This window comes from Pleurodeles waltl, chromosome 10 (assembly GCF_031143425.1).
Source record: "Pleurodeles waltl isolate 20211129_DDA chromosome 10, aPleWal1.hap1.20221129, whole genome shotgun sequence".
Taxonomy (NCBI): domain Eukaryota; kingdom Metazoa; phylum Chordata; class Amphibia; order Caudata; family Salamandridae; genus Pleurodeles; species Pleurodeles waltl.
The window spans coordinates 154,362,350-154,378,778 of record NC_090449.1 but is presented as its reverse complement, the minus strand read 5'-3'; the positions used below and the strand labels follow the sequence as shown (position 1 = coordinate 154,378,778).

General features: G+C 42.4%; 1 protein-coding gene across 1 annotated transcript in view; it reads right to left on the bottom strand.

Annotated features, from left to right (window-relative positions):
• The window catches only part of GID4 (GID complex subunit 4 homolog), an 82,361-nt gene that overhangs the window by 51,354 nt on the left and 14,578 nt on the right, over window positions 1–16,429 (bottom strand). Inside the window, exons 2-3 of the mRNA XM_069210092.1 lie at window positions 9,274–9,333; window positions 8,517–8,624 (exon numbers count right to left, since the gene is read on the bottom strand). Coding sequence (XP_069066193.1) covers window positions 8,517–8,624; window positions 9,274–9,333 — 168 coding nt within the window. The remainder of the gene's footprint in view (window positions 1–8,516; window positions 8,625–9,273; window positions 9,334–16,429) is intronic.

The window sequence follows — 16,429 nt, the reverse complement described above, 5'->3', positions numbered from 1 at the left end:
GATGGGATCGGTGAGGAGCATTCAAAAGACCGAGGAACAAAAAAGGGAAAGGGGGAAAAATAAGTTTTATTGCCTGCCCCCAAATAAAAGGGGGTGACCACCTTAACGAAGGAACGCATCTCTGGTTCAGAGTACAACATTGTTGTGATGGAGAGTAGTTTATAAAAAATAAAAAAAAGAGAGAGAAGAGGCCTGACGCTCACCGAGACAGCTGGGTGATGTAATGGCAAGAAGAAAAACTGTCTCTAAAGTCAAGTCATGAGGAACAGCAAGGTAAGGGCTCAGACTGAGACCCCTTTAAGTTAAAACCCAGATTCAGATCCCACTGTGACATAACAAAGGGAGTAGGAGGAAACAGTTGTTAAACTTCAAGAATCTGAAAACACTATGGGATCTGAAAAGAGGCGGTTGGTCCAGGAGACAGAGTAAAGTAGAGTGGTGGTGGACGAGGGGGAGAATAGGCATCCTGAAGGGCACAAAACTTCTGGGGATGTTAACTGGAACAAGTTACGAAGAGATACCTTTGTGCGTGTCCCATTCTCTAAAGATGCTCTAAAGTACCTTCAGGTGGAGACGTCACTCATGGCTGGTAAGATGCCATCAACTAAACTTATTGGCCCTGGTGTTCATAGAGATGTCTCGGTGATTCCTTATCACCCAAATACCATGTTGCTTCCAAGATCAAAGCCCCAGCACCTCATGACAGATGTTTAGACCCCACTCCCATCTGCTTTTTGATATACTACACTGTAGTCACATGGTCTGTCAAGATCGAGGGCTGAAAGACCAAGAAGGGAAGGGAGAAAAGCCTTGAATGCTAGGCGATTCACCCAAAGTTCCAACAGATTGATGTGCAAGATCTACTTTGCTGGAGACAAATGTTCACTGATTTCCAGTTCCTCCTGAAGAGCTCTCCAGAGGAGTAATTGGTCACTACTGTGGTTACAGCGGAAGTGGTTTCGAAGTATATCCCTCTGGACAGGTTCTCCACTCCCCTTTCCCCCAAACCTCACAAGGCTTGTTTGGCTACAGCGTCCTACACAACTCCACCATGTTGCAACATCCACCTGCGGAGGCACCAGTGAAGGGTGCCCTTGTGTGCCAGCAGGCATGCATGACCAGGTTAATGCTAGAAGCCAGCAGAGCAAGTGGGCATAAGGCACAAGGCTGGAATACAAGCACCTTCCTGAAAGCAGTGCATGGATGTACTGTATCCTCTGCATAGGTTTACTTTAAGGTGGTTTCCAGTATTGGCCCTATGAACAGGCAGAGCAATATCCTCCAAGCAGATATGAAGAGTCCTTGAAGCACAATGATGAGGCAACTTAAGTCCTGACTGTAGAACATAAAAATTGAGAGCTATTGCACAAAAGCTGAAAGAGAATTTTTATGTTTTAGTCACCTCCGAAAAGAGGAGACTAAAATCTTCATGGTCTCCTGTGATTATGGGGATGTTATTTTTCACCATCACAAAAGCAGGCATCATGCTGGCTTTTAGCCACTTCCAAGCTTAAGTTTTCGTGATAAGCAGAAAATCAATGATTATTTACTGAGCATAAAAAGGTGGACGGTAGGAGGGAACTCATGAATAAGGTGGAGAAAGAGGCTGCAAACGAGACTGAGAAAATCATCCCAACTCCAGAACCCAGACTACCATCTGAACCATAATCTCATTACTACATAGGAAGCATGAACTCTCCATCAACATACAGAACCATGTCTACAGGGTGGGGAATAGAACATGACATACACTGCACGTCAGACACACTCTGGCTCAATTGCATTCCTTCAAATGGAGAGAAAGGATCACTGAAAAGACAATGGCTTTGAATACAGTTGTGCTTGGAGTATCCAATAAATCTATTAGGGTTTGGAACAAATGAATACCATGAGGAATAACTGCATTTGTCAGGTGACAACCAAATTAAGAGATGACGGCATCATATAAATGGATGGTAATAATTCCATCTTTGCTTAATTTTCAAATGGAAAGAGAAATAAAAGTTTAACAATTCCCTGCAATGAGACGTAAAAATATTGAACATTAATCACAAGCAGAAAAAAGCAGTGAGAGTCCAGTCACTGTACCTCCACACCATGAACATGAAAGGTAAAATTCAAAATGAGTGGAGGAGCATCAAACTACCAAACTCTATGTGGTGTCAAGAACAAGTGGCCGAAGAAATATTTTACACAAGACAACAGGTCTGACATGAGGGCCACCTCACCTATCCTCAAACAGACTGATATATTGTTGACTGGCTAGGAGACTATCAAGAGGCAGTCTATAAACTACTGCTCTGCATCAAGTAATGTGCAGCAATATCTTTCAGATTAGTTAGTGCTTAGGGAATTTGAAGGGGGGTGCGGTGGGAAATCAAACTAGGGAGGCAGCGGCCCAACCAATAATTGAACAGCGGGATGGACTGAATTGAAAATGTCACTTACCCAGTGTACATCTGTTCGTGGCATTAGTCGCTGCAGATTCACATGTTGAGCACAGTCCGCTGCCTGGTGTTGGGCTCGGAGTATTACAAGTTGTTTTTCTTTGAAGAAGTCTTTTTTGGTCACGGGACCGAAGGACTCCTCCCTCTTCGGCTCCATTGCGCATGGGCGTCGACTCCATCTTAGATTGTTTTCCCCACAGAGGGTGAGGCTGGAGTTGTTTGCTATAAATAGTGCCCATGCAATGGAGTGAATACGTATGTACATAAAAAGTTTATAATAATTATTTACAAATGTACAAATGTTTAAGATTTAAGATTTACTTCTAAACGGCTACAGGCTTCCCGGGGAGGCGGGAGGGCACATGTGAATCTGCAGCGACTAATGCCACGAACAGATGTACACTGGGTAAGTGACATTTTCAGTTCGATGGCATATGTTGCTGCAGATACACATGTTGAGCATAGACTATAAAGCAGTTACCTCCCCTAAAAGCGGTGGTTTAGCCTGTAGGAGTTGAAGTAGTTTGGAATAATGTTCTTAGTACAGCTTGGCCCACTGTAGCTTGTTGTGCATTTAGTACATCTACACAGTAGTGTTTAGTAAATGTATGAGGCGTAGACCAGGTTGCAGCCTTACATATTTCGCTCATAGGAATGTTTCCTAGAAAGGCCATTGTAGCACCTTTCTTTCTGGTTGAGTGTGCCTTTGGTGTAATAGGCAATTCTCTCTTGGCTTTAAGATAGCATGTTTGAATACATCTGACTATCCATCTAGCAATGCCTTGTTTAGAGATTGGATTTCCTATGTGTGGTTTTTGAAAAGCTATGAACAGTTGTTTTGTTTTCCTGATTAACTTTGTTCTGTCAATGTAGTACATTAGTGCTCTTTTGATGTCTAATGTATGTAGTGCCCTTTCAGCCACGGAATCTGGCTGTGGGAAGAACACTGGTAATTCTACTGTTTGATTTAAATGGAATGGTGAGATTACTTTTGGATTTGTTCTTAGAACTATTTTATTTTTGTGTATTTGAATAAATGGTTCTTGTATGGTAAATGCCTGTATTTCACTTACTCTTCTGAGGGATGTGATTGCAATGAGAAATGCGACTTTCCACGTTAAATATTGCATTTCACAGGAATGCATGGGTTCAAAAGGTGGACCCATGAGTCTTGTTAAGACGATGTTAAGGTTCCATGAAGGAACTGGTGGTGTTCTTGGTGGTATAATTCTTTTTAGCCCTTCCATGAATGCTTTAATAACTGGTATTCTAAATAGAGACGATGAATGAGTAGTTTGTAGGTAAGCAGATATTGCTGCGAGGTGTATTTTTATAGATGAAAAAGCGAGGGTTGCTTTTTGCAAATGTAGCAAGTATCCCACTATGTCCTTTGTAGAGGCATGCAATGGTTGGATTTGCTTGGTATGGCAGTAGCAAACAAATCTTTTCCACTTAGATGCATAGCAGTGTCTAGTGGAAGCTTTTCTAGCTTGTTTTATGACCTCCATACATTCTTGTGTGAGGTCTAAGTGTCCGAATTCTAGGATTTCAGGAGCCAAACTGCTAGATTCAATTATGCTGGGTTTGGATGCCTGATCTGTTGTTTGTGTTGTGTTAACAGATCTGGTCTGTTGGGTAGTTTGACATGCGGTACTAGTGAAAGGTCTAGTAGAGTTGTATACCAAGGTTGTCTTGCCCATGTGGGTGCTATCAGTATGAGTTTGAGTTGGTTTTGACTCAATTTGTTTACTAGATATGGAAGGAGAGGGAGAGGGGGAAAAGCGTATGCAAATATCCCTGACCAACTCATCCATAGAGCATTGCCTTGTGATTCGCGGTGTGGGTACCTGGATGCGAAGTTTTGGCATTTTGCGTTTTCTTTTGTTGCGAACAAATCTATCTGGGGTGTTCCCCAAATTTGAAAGTAATTGTTCAGAACTTGGGGGTGAATTTCCCATTCGTGGACTTGTTGGTGATCTCGCGAAAGGTTGTCTGCTAGTTGGTTTTGGATCCCTGGAATAAATTGTGCTATTAGGCGAATGTGGTTGTGAATCGCCCACTGCCATATTTTTTGTGTTAGGAGACACAATTGTGTTGAGTGTGTTCCTCCTTGTTTGTTTAAATAATACATTGTTGTCATGTTGTCTGTTTTGACAAGAATGTATTTGTGTGTTATTATGGGTTGAAAGGCTTTTAACGCTAGAAATACTGCTAACAGTTCTAGGTAATTTATATGAAATTTTGTATGGTGTACGTCCCATTGTCCTTGAATGCTGTGGTGATTGAGGTGTGCTCCCCACCCTGTCATGGAAGCATCTGTTGTTATAACGTATTGAGGCACTGGGTCCTGAAATGTCCGCCCTTTGTTTAAATTGTTGCTGTTCCACCATAGAAGCGAGAGGTATGTTTGGCGGTCTACCAACACCAGATCTAGAAGTTGACCCTGTGCTTGTGACCATTGTGATGCTAGGCACTGTTGTAAGGGTCGCATGTGTAGTCTTGCGTTTGGGACAATGGCTATGCATGATGACATCATGCCTAGAAGTTTTAGCACAAATTTTGCTTGTATCTTTTGGTTTGGAAACATAGCACTTATTACCTTGTGGAATGCTTGAACTCTTTGTGGACTTGGAGTGGCAATTCCTTTTGATGTGTTGATGGTTGCCCCTAGATATTGTTGTGTCTGACACGGTTCGAGGTGTGACTTTGTATAGTTGATGGAGAAACCCAGTTTGTGAAGGGTTTGTATGACATATGTGGTGTTGTTTGTGCACTTTCTTACTGTGTTGGTCTTGATTAGCCAATCGTCTAGGTAAGGAAACACATGTATTTGTTGTCTCCTGATATGTGCTGCTACTACTGCTAGACATTTTGTGAATACTCTTGGTGCAGTTGTTATTCCGAATGGCAACACCTTGAATTGGTAATGTATTCCTTTGAATACGAACCTTAGGTACTTTCTGTGAGAAGGATGTATCGGTATATGAAAGTACGCATCTTTTAGGTCTAATGTGGTCATGTAATCTTGCTGTTTGAGCAGTGGAATGATGTCTTGTAGTGTGACCATGTGAAAGTGGTCCGATATGATGTAGGTATTTAGTGTCCTGAGATCTAATATTGGTCTTAATGTTTTGTCTTTTTTTGGAATTAGAAAGTACAGGGAGTAAACTCCTGTGTTTTTTTGTTGTACTGGTACTAATTCTATTGCATCCTTTTGCAGTAGTGCTTGAACTTCTAGTCCTAAAAGTTCTAAATGTTGTAGTGACATTTTGCGTGTTTTTGGAGGGATGTTTGGTGGGAATTTGTGGAATTCTATGCAATAGCCATGTTGGATTATTGCTAGTACCCAATTGTCTGTTGTAATCTGCTGCCAAGATTGGTAGAATTGGCTTAGTCTTCCCCCCACTGGTGTTGAGTGAAGGGGTTGTGTGACTTGAAAGTCACTGTTTAGGTGGAGGTGTTTTTGGAGTTTGGAATTTTCCCCTACTCCTTGGGAATTGACCCCCTCTATATCCCCTGAAACCTCCCCTTTGGAATGAACCCTGATAGGGTGTGGTTCTTGTTTGTTGGCTGGTGGTGTCTGTGGGTTGGCCACGAAACCCCCCTCTAAATGGAGTTTTTCTAAAAGAGCCTCTGCTCTGCTGGAGTAGAGTGCGCCCATGGCTTTGGCCGTGTCTGTGTCCTTTTTAAGTTTTTCAATGGCTGTGTCCACTTCAAGGCCAAAAAGTTGTTTTTCGTTGAAGGGCATATTAAGGACAGCCTGCTGGATTTCAGGTTTGAACCCTGAAGTGCGGAGCCATGCGTGTCTCCTTATGGTGACAGCAGTGTTGACTGTTCTTGCTGCAGTATCGGCTGCGTCCATTGAAGAGCGGATTTGATTGTTCGAGATCGTTTGTCCCTCTTCAACTATTTGCTGCGGCCTTTTTTGGTATTCCTGGGGAAGATGGTCTATGAGAAGTTGCATCTCATCCCAGTGTGCGCGGTCATATCGGGCTAGCAGCGCTTGAGAATTTGCGATGCGCCATTGGTTGGCTGCCTGTGATGCGACTCTTTTTCCTGCCGCATCAAATTTTCGGCTTTCTTTGTCCGGAGGTGGGGCGTCGCCAGATGTATGGGAATTTGCTCTTTTGCGAGCTGCCCCTACTACTACGGAGTCAGGTGGTAACTGCGAAGTAATAAACACTGGGTCTGTGGGTGGTGGTTTATATTTCTTATCCACCCTTGGGGTGATGGCTCTTGATTTTACGGGCTCTTCAAAAATTTGTTTTGCGTGCCGTAACATCCCTGGTAGCATTGGGAGACATTGATATTGGCTATGTGTAGCCGAGAGGGTGTTAAATAAAAAATCATCCTCTATAGGATCGGAATGCAGTTGGACATTGTGGAATTCTGCTGCCCTAGCCACCAGTTGCGAGTATGAGGTACTGTCCTCTGGCGGTGACGGCTTTGTGGGGTATGAATCGGGATCATTGTCCGGCACTGGGGTGTCGTATAAGTCCCAAGCGTTTTGATCCGGATTATCTTGACTTATAGTAGTTTGCGCTGGTGAGTGCATTTGTGGTGGAGTTTGTGCCGGCGATGCCTGTTGTGGTGGAGAGGGCGGAGGCGTGACTTTTTTAACCACTTTGGCTTGTGGTTGTGCGTCATCCTTGAGAAATCCGATCCTTCTTTTTCTCATTATTGGGGGAAGGGTTGATATCTTCCCTGTGTCTTGGTGGATGTACAGTCTCTTTTGTGTGTAGTCTGATTCTACACTTTGGAGCTCTTGTCCAAATCTGTGCATCTGGCCACTTATTCCTTGTTCCTCTGTGTAGGAAGGAGGTGTGGAACTTTTCGGCGCCGAGAGAGAATCTTTTTTCGGCTTCGGTACCGACTGAATTTTTGTGGCTTTCGGCAGTGTGTCTCGGTGCCGATGTTTTTCGGTGCCGGCATCTTGTTTTTGCTTCTCGGAGCCGCTATCTCGGCTCCGGGGTTGCTCCATGGCGGTCCCTCGACCGGAGTCGGGTGTCTTCGCTATGGGCGTGCCCTTTTTCGGCGCCTTCGACGGGTCGCCGGTTTTATGGGTCGAGCCATGGCCTGTTGGCAGTGGCGTCCCCTGGGCTTTTGTTTTTTCGATTGTCTTTATTTTCGACGTCTTACTCACTGTTTGTTGTTGTTGTTCGACGTCGGAGTCTCCGGATTCTGAGTCCAGAACCGAGAATGTTTCCTCTTCGTCGTCGAAACGTTGTTTTGTCGGCGTAGACGCCATTTGTAGACGCCTGGCTCTTCGGTCCCGGAGTGTTTTTCTGGACCGGAAGGCTCGACAGGCCTCACAGGTATCCTCCTTGTGCTCGGGGGACAAGCACAAGTTACAGACCAAGTGCTGATCTGTATAAGGATACTTACTGTGACATTTTGGGCAGAAACGGAACGGGGTCCGTTCCATCGGCTTCGGCGTCACACGTGGTCGGGCCGACCAGGCCCCGATGGGGGATCGAAGCTACCCCAAAGTCTTCCGATGATCGGTGTCGATGTACCTAACTATCCCGATACCGAACGGAACAATACCGACGCTTTCTTCCGAGATTCTGACTAACTTTCCGAACCGAAACACGGAGCGAAAAGGAACACGTCCGAACCCGACAGCGGAAAAAAACAATCTAAGATGGAGTCGACGCCCATGTGCAATGGAGCCGAAGAGGGAGGAGTCCTTCGGTCCCGTGACCAAAAAAGACTTCCTCGAAGAAAAACAACTTGTAATACTCCGAGCCCAACACCAGGCAGCGGACTGTGCTCAACATGTGTATCTGCAGCAACATATGCCATCGAACACTGATTTGTGAGCCACAATCTGCTCCGACATTTAGTTTTCTGAATCTTCTTCAATATGTTAGGGTGAGGTATGTTCATAGTAGTCTCTTTCATAGCAGAAATGGTACTCAGAGATGTAATATCTGCAAGATTTACAACACCTGCTTCCATCATGTCAAGGGTGAAGTCATACGCACTGCATTTGGTGTGTGAGGTATGGTTTGTGCGATACTAAAGTGCTCAATATTAGCTTAAAATAAACTATAGCACATAATTTACCCAATGTTTACGGTCCACATCTTCATCTGCATCCCATTTCCGTGTTAAGAAAGGATGTTTTTTACTAATTATTTCTCCTTCAAAGAAAGTGGTGAGGGTTGGATATTCCTACAGAAAAAAAGAACAGAAAATAGCCAGATTAATTTAGTAGACTGCACCAGAAGCTATCCCTCTGGGTACAATATGACTATACATGAGAATGCCGTACTAGAATCAAACACTACATTATAAAACAAGCCTATGCTTATAATCCTATAAGAAAATGTTTCCAAAGGTAAATTTGCAATATCTGCCACGATGACCCAACAACAATAATTAGTAGGAACAAACTGGTAAATCATTTTCATCCAACTTCCTACATAAAACATACTTTGAATATGTTAATGGAAGTCAGATTTGTTAATATTTTTCAACCACCAAAGTTAGCTTTGCCAATACAATGAACTGAGCGAGAGAAATAAATACCTACCTACAACTAAACACAAGTATCACTTCATTCCCAGAACAGCTTAAGGAAGGAACTTTAAACAGGCATATTACATGTTGGGACAGAAGAAATATTATAATTTCCAGAACAAAAACACCATTTGAAGGTACTGTATAAAACGTTGCCAGAACATGCAACATCCAGACTTCAAGATAAGAACTATGATGTGTCACATGAATAGCTCACCTCCTATTCCTCAGTCCCCTCCTCATTCAATATTGGGTTAACAGTTTCAAAACTAAAATATATACTATACATATTGGTGCTCACCTCAGTAAGTCCTTTAATTTTCAAGTATCCACAGAGATAAGAGTTTTCCGTGTCCACATTCTAAGGATTAGGAATCACAGGTAAATAAAGTTATTAAGAAGTCAAATAATTAAAAACAACCATGGACCACAGATCTGGCTCATAACTTCAGTTCCTGGCGAGTTTTAACACTCAATAATGCTCCATATATGCACTGAGTCATCGATTCATTCGTATTTTCACCCACCCACAAAAAAAAAAATACAAAAAGGTAAAAGCAAGATACATTTTTAAAAAAGAAATGCCATGCCCTAAACAATGCAGGAATTAGGTAGTCATGGGGAAAACAAAGGAGGGAAAAAAGGAGAGGAAAAAAAGAAAAAGCAGCAGTGGTCATCGAAATTGGTATTATGGATAGTGTACACAGCACACACAATTTAACAACAAACCAACTTTAAGGACTTTTTCCAACCAATATTTGCCACAAAAGATATGTAAGGCATACTGCCTTTATCATAACTTTTACAAAAACGCAGTTCCAACATCTCAAATTCGACATAGCTTTTCCTAAGGAACTAATCAGGCCTTTAAACCTGGGCTACCCAACCTTCTACATAACAAGAGCTACTTCTGATCAATGAAAATAACGCCAAGCTATTAATCAGTTTGACAGGTGTTTCAGCAGTGACAACATCAGATACAATCACAAAAGTGGTCACATCTTGCATGAACACTAGTAGCGGCAATCCTGATGTCACGATTTTGAGCAATGCAAAAATATCACACACAGAATATTGACAAATACAATATCATGCAAGTACATATACATTCATCTACATGCATTAAAGTTATAACATATTACTCAGTGGCAGTCACCACTGGGCAGCTATACATAGGACCATGTTTCCATGATTCTGGGTTTGCTAATAAATTTGGAAACATGACAAATCTTCATGAAAGGTAACAAACAAACAAAAGGGAGGGTTTCATCCACCCTAGCTCTTCCAGGAACGTTTTGGGGTTATCTGTCAAGAGGGGTCCCGAAGACCTCCTGTGCAATTAATTAAAAAAAAGTCTACAGTCAAAATGAGTGAAATGAATGACACAAAATTGGGCAGAGAGCTAGATCTTGGTCTAAAAAGTGTGCCTTTTATGATCTGGTGTAAATCCATTCACTGGTTTTTGGCTTATTAAAGGTTCAAAGTGTATTTGTATTTCATGCTACAGAGGAGCCGCAGAGCTGACAGCTCTAAAGATAAAATCTGAATGGCTGCCACCTCAACAAAGACAAAGGTCTGGTCATGCACTGATCAGGGGTGTGGAATTCCTATAGTCCGACACCCAGGATATATTGTTTGGGGTCAAGGACAAAAAGCTTTGATGTTTATTTTGGCCTTGAGACAAGTAGGTCCAACACCCTGCAGCACAAACCCTTTGGCTGCCAGTTTACAGTACCACATTATACAGCAGGGAAAGGAATTGTCTGCAGTTGAGGTAATATTTGTGTTCCTATGTTAATTCTGTTTTTTGCTTGTATTTATGCTTCCATAATGCCAAGCCTTTATTAAGAGGGTGAGCGCTCTAAATACATGTTGTACTATTTCTTTAAAGCATCATCCAGTACAATGTTTTGATGCATGCTAGTATTTCCAAAAATTATTCATAATGAAAATTCAGCAAAACCAGTTTAATTGAGATTATGGCAAACATGTAAACAAAAAAGCATTGGCAACGCCAACAGGTATGACTTCGGTTGTCAGTCTTCGGTTTTGCCAATGCATGCCTTATTTTGATATGACTTTTGTGCAACTATTGTGGGAGCTGCGGCCTTCGCCACTGTAACAAACATTAGCAAAATACAAAAATATGTTTTGGTCTCAAAAAGCTCACGCTGTGTGCGGATATGCTCAGTGTGATAGCAATCTGCTCTATCACTCACAATGAAGGCAGCCAACAGATGGAATTTTAATAAAAATAAAAAAAGTCTTAGTTAACACTAGACCTAATTAGGAGACCAATTGTTAAAGTCAAAATTGTGCACCCATGGTATATGTTTTTCCATTACTGCAGATTTACATATTTAATGAATTCACAAGAACTTAAAGAAGTAGACCAGGAAATCATACTAGATAATATTTGTGAACTCAATTTTAGCATAAGCAAAGATGCATGTGTAGATTTGCTAATTGGAACATAGGTTGAGTGTTTACAAGTTCACTTTCCCTCCAAAACCTTTTTCCCTAACCCTGGAAGAGATTTTACTTCAGCCCTTGCCAGTAAATATCCAACCTTTACCGGTATGTGAAAAGATTGGAGACGAGCTTGTGAAAACCCATAAAAAACATACAATAGATTTGCACAGACTTAAAATGGCATTCCAACCCTGGATCCTATGTTTACCACTACCTCCAGCCCAAGTATGTAGATATGCGGAAAAGTGGCAAAATAAGGACAGTGCCAGTATTCAAGTCCTACAATAACATTAGCCCTGGCATAATCAGAGAGGCTATTATCAGAACTTATATAATGAGATTGCTACAATAATTTGTTGCCGCTCTACATGGCACAAAAGGGACAAGTGATTTTGTTTATTTTTACAGGACAAGTAGATATTTTATTAAATTCCACAGCCGTCATGGCGAATAACCTCACATACTACATCACTCATGACATGATCCATGACTTCACTGATCACATCGGAAAGGACACTGGCATGCATGGCAGGGGCACGAGTTATAGTTACTCAGGGGCACAAATTGTAGTTGCTTGAGATAACTACAACCAACTGGTGAATTTCAGTGATTTTATTCCTTCAAAATGGTAGGTTTTAACTGAAATTTTCACCTAACTAGAACGTCTTTTCAACCTTTGTTTTTTCAAGAAGCATACATCTTAAAGCTAAACAGATTTAGAGTGAAGAACATAAAAAGACAAAATGGACCCTGAAGGGTCACCGTGAGTGTCCAACAATGCTATTTTGAAGGCCTTTGCGACGTACTGTGAGGGATTATATGATTTGGGACCCTGGAGACTGAGGTAGGCTGCGCAGACATCCTGAAAGAACCAGCTGCCACGGCTGTTGGATGAGGACAGGGAAGCCTTGGAAGGGTGACTGACTGAAGAAAAAGAAGTTGCTGTAATGATGCAAAGCCTCTATCAGGACAAGGGCAGCAGGCCCAATGGTCTACTGACAGAGTTCTTAAAATGTATGGCAGATAAAGAGGGGAAGTATATGCAAGAACCACGACCACAGTGGTAATTTGTGAGAAAAAAAAAAGGAAAAAAAAAAAAGACAAACCCCAACTGAGTTTGGCTCCTACAGGCCCATTTCCCTTCTAAATATTGAGGTCAAGGTATTGGCAAAGGCCTTGGCAACTAGGTTACAACGGTAACCACTAAAGAAGTATATCCAGACCAATCTGGTTTCATGCCACTCAGGAGTTACATGCCTTAACTTGAGATGTATATATTACGAATACATTGAGCGAGGAACAAGCAGTACTTCTCTTCCTTGATGCCAAGGTGGCCTTTGACTGGAGTGGTCCTATATTTTTGCTACCCATGAGAGGTTTGAGTTTGTCCGCAGTTTTGTGGTAGGAGTCAACTCCTTTAGCAGGAACGAATTGCTGGGATGCCGGTCAATGCTATGCTCTCCAAAGCCTTTGATTTGCATACTGGCACTTGGCAGGGGTGTCTGCCTCCTCCATGTTGTTTGTGTCTGAGCTGTTAGTGGCCTGGGTCTGTCAGGAACCCTTGATATGGGGGGGGGGGAGGGGGAGGGGGGAAGGAGTATTTCGCTCTAAACAAATGACATATTGCTCTATGTCACCAATCCGCATTGGTCCAATGAGAGAATTAAGCAGGATCTACGCATGTTCAAGAAGCACTCAGGATATGAAATGATCTGGGACAGATCCCTAGTCTTTTCACTAGCAGGGGACCCGTCCAGTGCCACCTCCGGACTGCTCTGCGCTGATCACCAGAGATGGTTTTACATACCTGGGTATTCATGTCATCAGAGACCCGGAGCGCTTTTCCCACAATTGAGTAGACTACATAGGAACGTAGGCCAGTGGAGGGGCCTTCCATTATCGCTAATGGGAAGAGATACCCTCTTTAAAATGATGACACTAATGCAGCTGCTATATATTCCCCAGATCACTCCCTGTAGGGTCCCACCGAGGGTGTGCCAACAAATTAAAACAGGAAGTCAGGCTGTTACTATGGGACAGAGGTAGCTCTTGCATTGCGTAAGTTACAATGAGGAACATACGAAGGAGGCCCTGTACCCCGGATCTTGGTACTAATGGGCAGCGCAACTAGTGACTGTCAATGACTGGACTTTTGCAGACCACTCAGAGCCAGAGTTACGGATAGATTGAGTTGTGATGGGGAGTGAAGGCTATGAGTCCGCATTATATGAAGGATCAAGTGAGCATGTCTTGTCGATACACAAGGTACTGTAGAACGGGTGGGCAAAGAGGTGACACGTTATTTGGGAATTGTGGGGGTGGGAAAGACCCTGACAGCCCGAACGCCCCTGTGGAATAGTGCTCTCCTACACAAGGTTAAAGCTTTGAGAGGATTTAAGAAATGTTCACTTCTGGGTATTGACCATTTAGGTGATATTTGGAGGGAGCAGGCATTGGTGACGTTGATGATCTCCGACAGGAGTATGACATGGCGGAGACTGAACACTATAGGTTAGGTGCAACTGGGGCATGCCTTGCACTGCCATATGGTGGAGGGTGACCAGATAACAGAATCAGCCCTACTGGAAGATCACCTCCTTTCAGTCCAGATGGAAAATAATACAGTTTCTATGATTTATAAGAAATTGATGATTAATTCCCCAGATCCTCTAACCACTCTGCGCAAGGTGCAGGAGGGAGAGAAGGGGTATTGGATGATGACTGGGTGGAGGTGAAGCACAGGTCAAGGGAGGTGGCAATACAGGCTTGCTTCAGATTGATACAACTGCAAATACTACACAGGGCTTACTGTTTCAGGGGGCTCCTGCACAAGATTGGCCATTGAGACTTCCCCCTATGTCTGAGGCAGTCTGGGCAGGTGGGAACCTTCTTGAAAGTCTTATGGACCTGTCCAGAGATACAGTGCTTTTGGGAGTGAGTTCTGGAGGTCATGACCAGGGTGCTAAGGCAAGAGGTCCCCTTAAACCCTAAACTGCTCCTCTTAACATAATTGGGGAAGAGGTCTGGCCATAGTATCAAAGGTTATGGCATACAATGGCAACAATAGCGGCCAAGCACAATATAGCACGTGCCTGGGGAGTAGAGACACCTTCCAGAGTGGACAACTGATCTGGACTGGTGCCAGGGAACAGAGAGAGGTCGACCAAAGTAGTGGATGCCCCCAAAAAAGGGACAAGATATGGGGCGGCTGAAGTACTTAGAGGGGAGCTGTACGAATGGAGTAGGAGGACTGGGTGGGAAGGAAAACAGAGGTGCGACCCAGCCTGGTTCTTTCCACGCTATTGTTAACAGTGATACTGTATGCTTATTATGTGGGCAAATTTGTTGTAAGCTATTTCTGCATGCCTGAAGGGTACTGTACCAACACTGCCAATAGTCTGGTCTGAGGAATAATTGTTTTACATTGAATGAAAAGATTTTTTTTGTTTTATGAAAAAACAAATGAAACCATACTTCTCTTTATATATAGTTACCTTCATGATATTGTGCAAGCCTATATTCTGGAAACTATATTTTGGATGGATGCTACTTAAAATTCAACACTACAGTAAAAAAAAAAAAAAAAATCACCCCAAGAAGATATAAGAGATAACCCTCAGCAGGAACAGGAAGAAAGGAGCTATTTACATATTAAAGAGGTTTTTAGTTTTTAAAATAATTTTGGTTTTCACAGCAGCAAGCAGATTCATCATTATTTTATTTACTCAAACATGCACTTTCCATTTAGGGTTGAACGTCAAAGATAATCTTGCCATTATGTTCAAAAGTGACCTTTTGCAATATGGCTAGAGCAGGACCCTTGAATTAGGAGCTGTGCTGGATTTCAGGGAGCTACTACCAACATGCTGGCCAACTACTAGTATTTCCTGAGCTATCCTTTGGAGACCTCTGCTCTAGACAGGCTGCATTGTTGGCTTGTCACAATAACCAAGCTAACCCTACCAAACAGAGTATAAGAGTTATAAAATGTTAAACAGAGTTATAAAATTACATATGGTATGAAATTACAATTAGAAAAACATTACATAATCCATCCTATGGCAGCCTAACAAGGATTATCGCATGTCTTCTGCAGTGATCCAGAAGATCTCCTGTAATAAAATAACTCAACTACAAGGTTTAACACAGTGTAATAAAAATCCAAATAAACACCTAATATTGCTTTTCACAAACAAAAAACTCAGGCCTACTGTCTTTGATGCAACTTTTCATAAATAAATATCCAAGCTATGGCATCTGACATAACCTTTCCCAATGAACTAATCAAGCCTACAGCCTTTATTACTGCATGTCACCACAACTAAGTCGGTTTATGCATTAAGCATAAGCTTTCCAATCAAGATGTCTTCAGGCAGTATTTGCAAACAAAGAGAGCTCCCCCCGAGTGGTCTTAACAAACATTATGACAGTGCAAATATGTTACCATAATGGTTTATCAGAGAAGGTCACCAACCTAAACACCCTTGAATAGTACAGTAACTTGTGAGATCCCATGTAGCAATATACCAGTCAACAGGCTTTTACACAGTACTAATAATCCATCTCTATAGGCCTAGTGGCTCTACAACATGCCTTTTGCAATATATAGATCAGCCCTACGGCATTTGTCATAACTAACCTATGGCGCGTGACATAACTTCTACTAATGAGCTAATCAAATCTATCAAGTTTGTGAGCTTAGCACCATAACCACTTGTAATAAAAATAGATGTGTTTGACCACTAACTTTGCTGTTGCAACACTTTGCCTATTAGTTGTTCAGTGTTCACCAGTTGCAGATTACCTTTTGTATTCAGTTTAGCTGCCTATTGGCTTTATCATAGCGTTAGACATTGCAGTTGAGCTGTGTTTTTCCACATGGTAAACTAAGCTTGTTTCTTCGTATTACTTCCTTACAGAACACGAACAGTACATGATAAGAACTCACATATTTTTTGTTTTCTTCAGTACAGGGAACAGGTCGG